The following is a 2,434-nucleotide window of genomic DNA, read 5'->3' on the forward strand; positions in this document are numbered from 1 at the left end:
CCTTTGATTCAGGATAAAGTAAAACTGATTACATTGTCAGAAAGTTATGATTAAACAGAAGAAAAGGGTTGAAGCTGTACCATGAAGCGGAATTTTTTTTTTTATGGGTTGTTAACACATAAAGTACTGAAAATCCTTGACTTCCATGTCGATTCTTAAATGATAGCTTCTCTGATTTCCAAGACATTTTGTTTCTGATTGGAGCAATTAAATTTTTTTCCTCAGTGGTGGTAATAAAGACATGCATACATCATTTCCCAGAAAAAGCAAAATGGTCCTCTAAGGAAAAACAAACTTTCGCCATGTACAGTCAACGTGTTCGTTTCCGAAGAAACAAACAAAATCTGAATATTTCGAACATAAACAACAAATCTCTTTACCATACTACTTCCCAAATCTGTGTTATTTTACGCTCATTGACAGTCAATCATCATCATATCAGTAGTACATCACCGCTCCTTCAGGATCACTCTTGCCCTCATACAAAAAGAAGCTGTTGTTATTATTACTTGAGCAATTACTGGCACTGCTAATGAGCTGCTTGATCTCTTCAAGCCCTGCATAATCCGAAGGATTTTCGGCGACCCATGTCTGATCACAGCTTTGTTTCTCTTGACTCCACCCACCAACACTTCCAAGCACAAGTTTTTGACCATCATCATCGACCCCAGAACAGAAACTTCTTTGAAAACTCATGTGATGATGATCACCAGGGCCATTTCCGCACACTGAGAAGTCATAGTAGTCTCTCTCCTTCCCAAGACTGCAGATTTGGTTGTTGTTGTTGTTGCTGCTGCTACTCCCATCAGAGGAGCTGCAACAGCTAGCTTCATACTGCCTCATGGAGCCCAAGAAGCTCTCTTGTTGCTGAAGATTAGGGCTTGAAGAATAATAGGAGATGGACTGTTCCAGGCCTGCGAGGGAGGTGAAGTAGTTGCTGTTGGAGAGGGAGGACTGTGACGGCGGTGACAAGGATGATGATGGTGGTGGGGTTGAAGAAGAAGAGAGGAGAGGATGAGCATGAGCATGAGAGTTAGCATGTGATGCGAAGCTAGCGATGATGGGGTTTTGTTGCGTTCTCTGCTGGAGAGATGGGTGGTGAGGAAACGAGGGTAAGCCCGCGAGCTTCTTCTTGAGCTTGGTGTTCCAGTAGTTCTTGATGTCGTTGTCGGTTCTGCCTGGCAACTGAGCAGCTATTATCGACCACCTGCATTTAGATTTGGCACAATAAATTCAAGAACATATGGGAAAAAGAATTGGAACTTAGTAGAACAAGAGCAACAAAATTTGAGCTTTTCTTCCTTCACTTTCCGGAGAGGGTCAAACTTGGTTAGCAGACGAAGAAATTTTTTTTGCAAAAAACGCTGTTAAATCACGTGTCTCACACTTAATGGAACCACCTATAGAAAACAAGGTACAAAGAAAAACTACGGAAAGAGCGCATTTCTTGATCTTGATCCCAACTCATGCATGCTTTTTCCCCTTCTTTTCTTTTTCCCTTGTTTTGCTAAGTTTGACTTTGCCTACCTAGGTTTTTTATTTCAGGTGGCAAACAAAGATGTTACCGAGGTGCCATGAACAAGAAGATGCAAGTACCTGCTTCCAATTGTAGCATAGAGGGTGCAGATAATTCTGTCTTCTTCATCTGTGAACTCTCCATGCTTTATGTTTGGTCTCAAATAGTTTAGCCATCTCAAGCGGCAGCTTTTCCCACATCTCCTAAGGCCTGAGTTTATCAACAAACACAAGCTAAATCATCAATTCGAGAGAACATAGCAAAACTTAGCTTATGAGGTGTAGTTTCACACACAGAGCAAATGGAGGCATGATCTTCATCCGATCTCTAAAATTTCACATGCTTCTTTCTTTTCTCCTAAAAAATCTAGTCTACGGGAAAAAAAAAGGGAAAGAGAGAACAAGAAAAAAAGTACCAGCTTTTTGAGGGAGAGCAATCCAGTTGCCTCCAGTGCCATGTTTGTCTATGAACTCCTTGAGCTTAGCATCTTCCTCAGGTGACCAGGGCCCTTTCTTCACATTTGCCTTGTCACAGCATGGAGCTCTCCCCATTCTTCTCTCTTTCTCTCTCTCTCTCCAATTGGTTTTCTTCTAAGTTGGTCTCGATGTTACCTGCGGGGAGGCTGCTGTGTTTGCTTTGTGGAAGGCTTCGGTCTGCAGGCACACTTCATATATATTTGCCAGAGAGAGAGAAAGAAGAGAGAGAGAGAGAGAGAGAGAGAGAACACAAGTCAAAGAAAGATAAAACAAATGGGTATCCTTGCTCGTTTTTTTTATTAATCAGTAAGAGAACTTTCCTGCAAGTTAAAACATATATAAAAAAAGATCAGCAATAAGGACTGAGTTTGAATCTTATCCTCGGTGTCCCACAAAACAAAGAATCCGAAGATGCTCGAGTAAATAAAGGCACATATTTCAG

At 41.5% G+C, this 2,434-nt stretch overlaps 1 protein-coding gene across 1 annotated transcript; it reads right to left on the reverse strand.

Moving 5' to 3' along the window:
• Positions 1 to 253: 253 nt before the first annotated feature.
• Positions 254 to 2,202, reverse strand: LOC104439484 (transcription factor RAX2). The gene is made up of 3 exons (XM_010052551.3): positions 1,932 to 2,202; positions 1,597 to 1,726; positions 254 to 1,207 (listed from the first exon to the last, which is right to left on the reverse strand). Exons 1-3 carry the CDS (start codon positions 2,065 to 2,067, stop codon positions 439 to 441), a joined length of 1,035 nt encoding a protein of 344 aa, XP_010050853.1. The 5' UTR covers positions 2,068 to 2,202; the 3' UTR covers positions 254 to 438.
• Positions 2,203 to 2,434: the final 232 nt, after the last annotated feature.

This window comes from Eucalyptus grandis, chromosome 1 (genome assembly GCF_016545825.1).
Source record: "Eucalyptus grandis isolate ANBG69807.140 chromosome 1, ASM1654582v1, whole genome shotgun sequence".
Taxonomy (NCBI): Eukaryota; Viridiplantae; Streptophyta; class Magnoliopsida; order Myrtales; family Myrtaceae; genus Eucalyptus; species Eucalyptus grandis.

What these genes read in the sequence shown, in the direction of transcription:
- LOC104439484 (XM_010052551.3), bottom strand. Translation starts at nt 2,067, where the DNA reads ATGGGGAGAGCTCCATGCTGTGACAAGGCAAATGTGAAGAAAGGGCCC. An exon ending in TGCTCTCCCTCAAAAAGCTG is followed by an intron (nt 1,727 to 1,931) that starts GTACTTTTTTTC and finishes TGATAAACTCAG; the next exon opens with GCCTTAGGAGATGTGGGAAA. An exon ending in TATGCTACAATTGGAAGCAG is followed by an intron (nt 1,208 to 1,596) that starts GTACTTGCATCT and finishes ATCTAAATGCAG; the next exon opens with GTGGTCGATAATAGCTGCTC.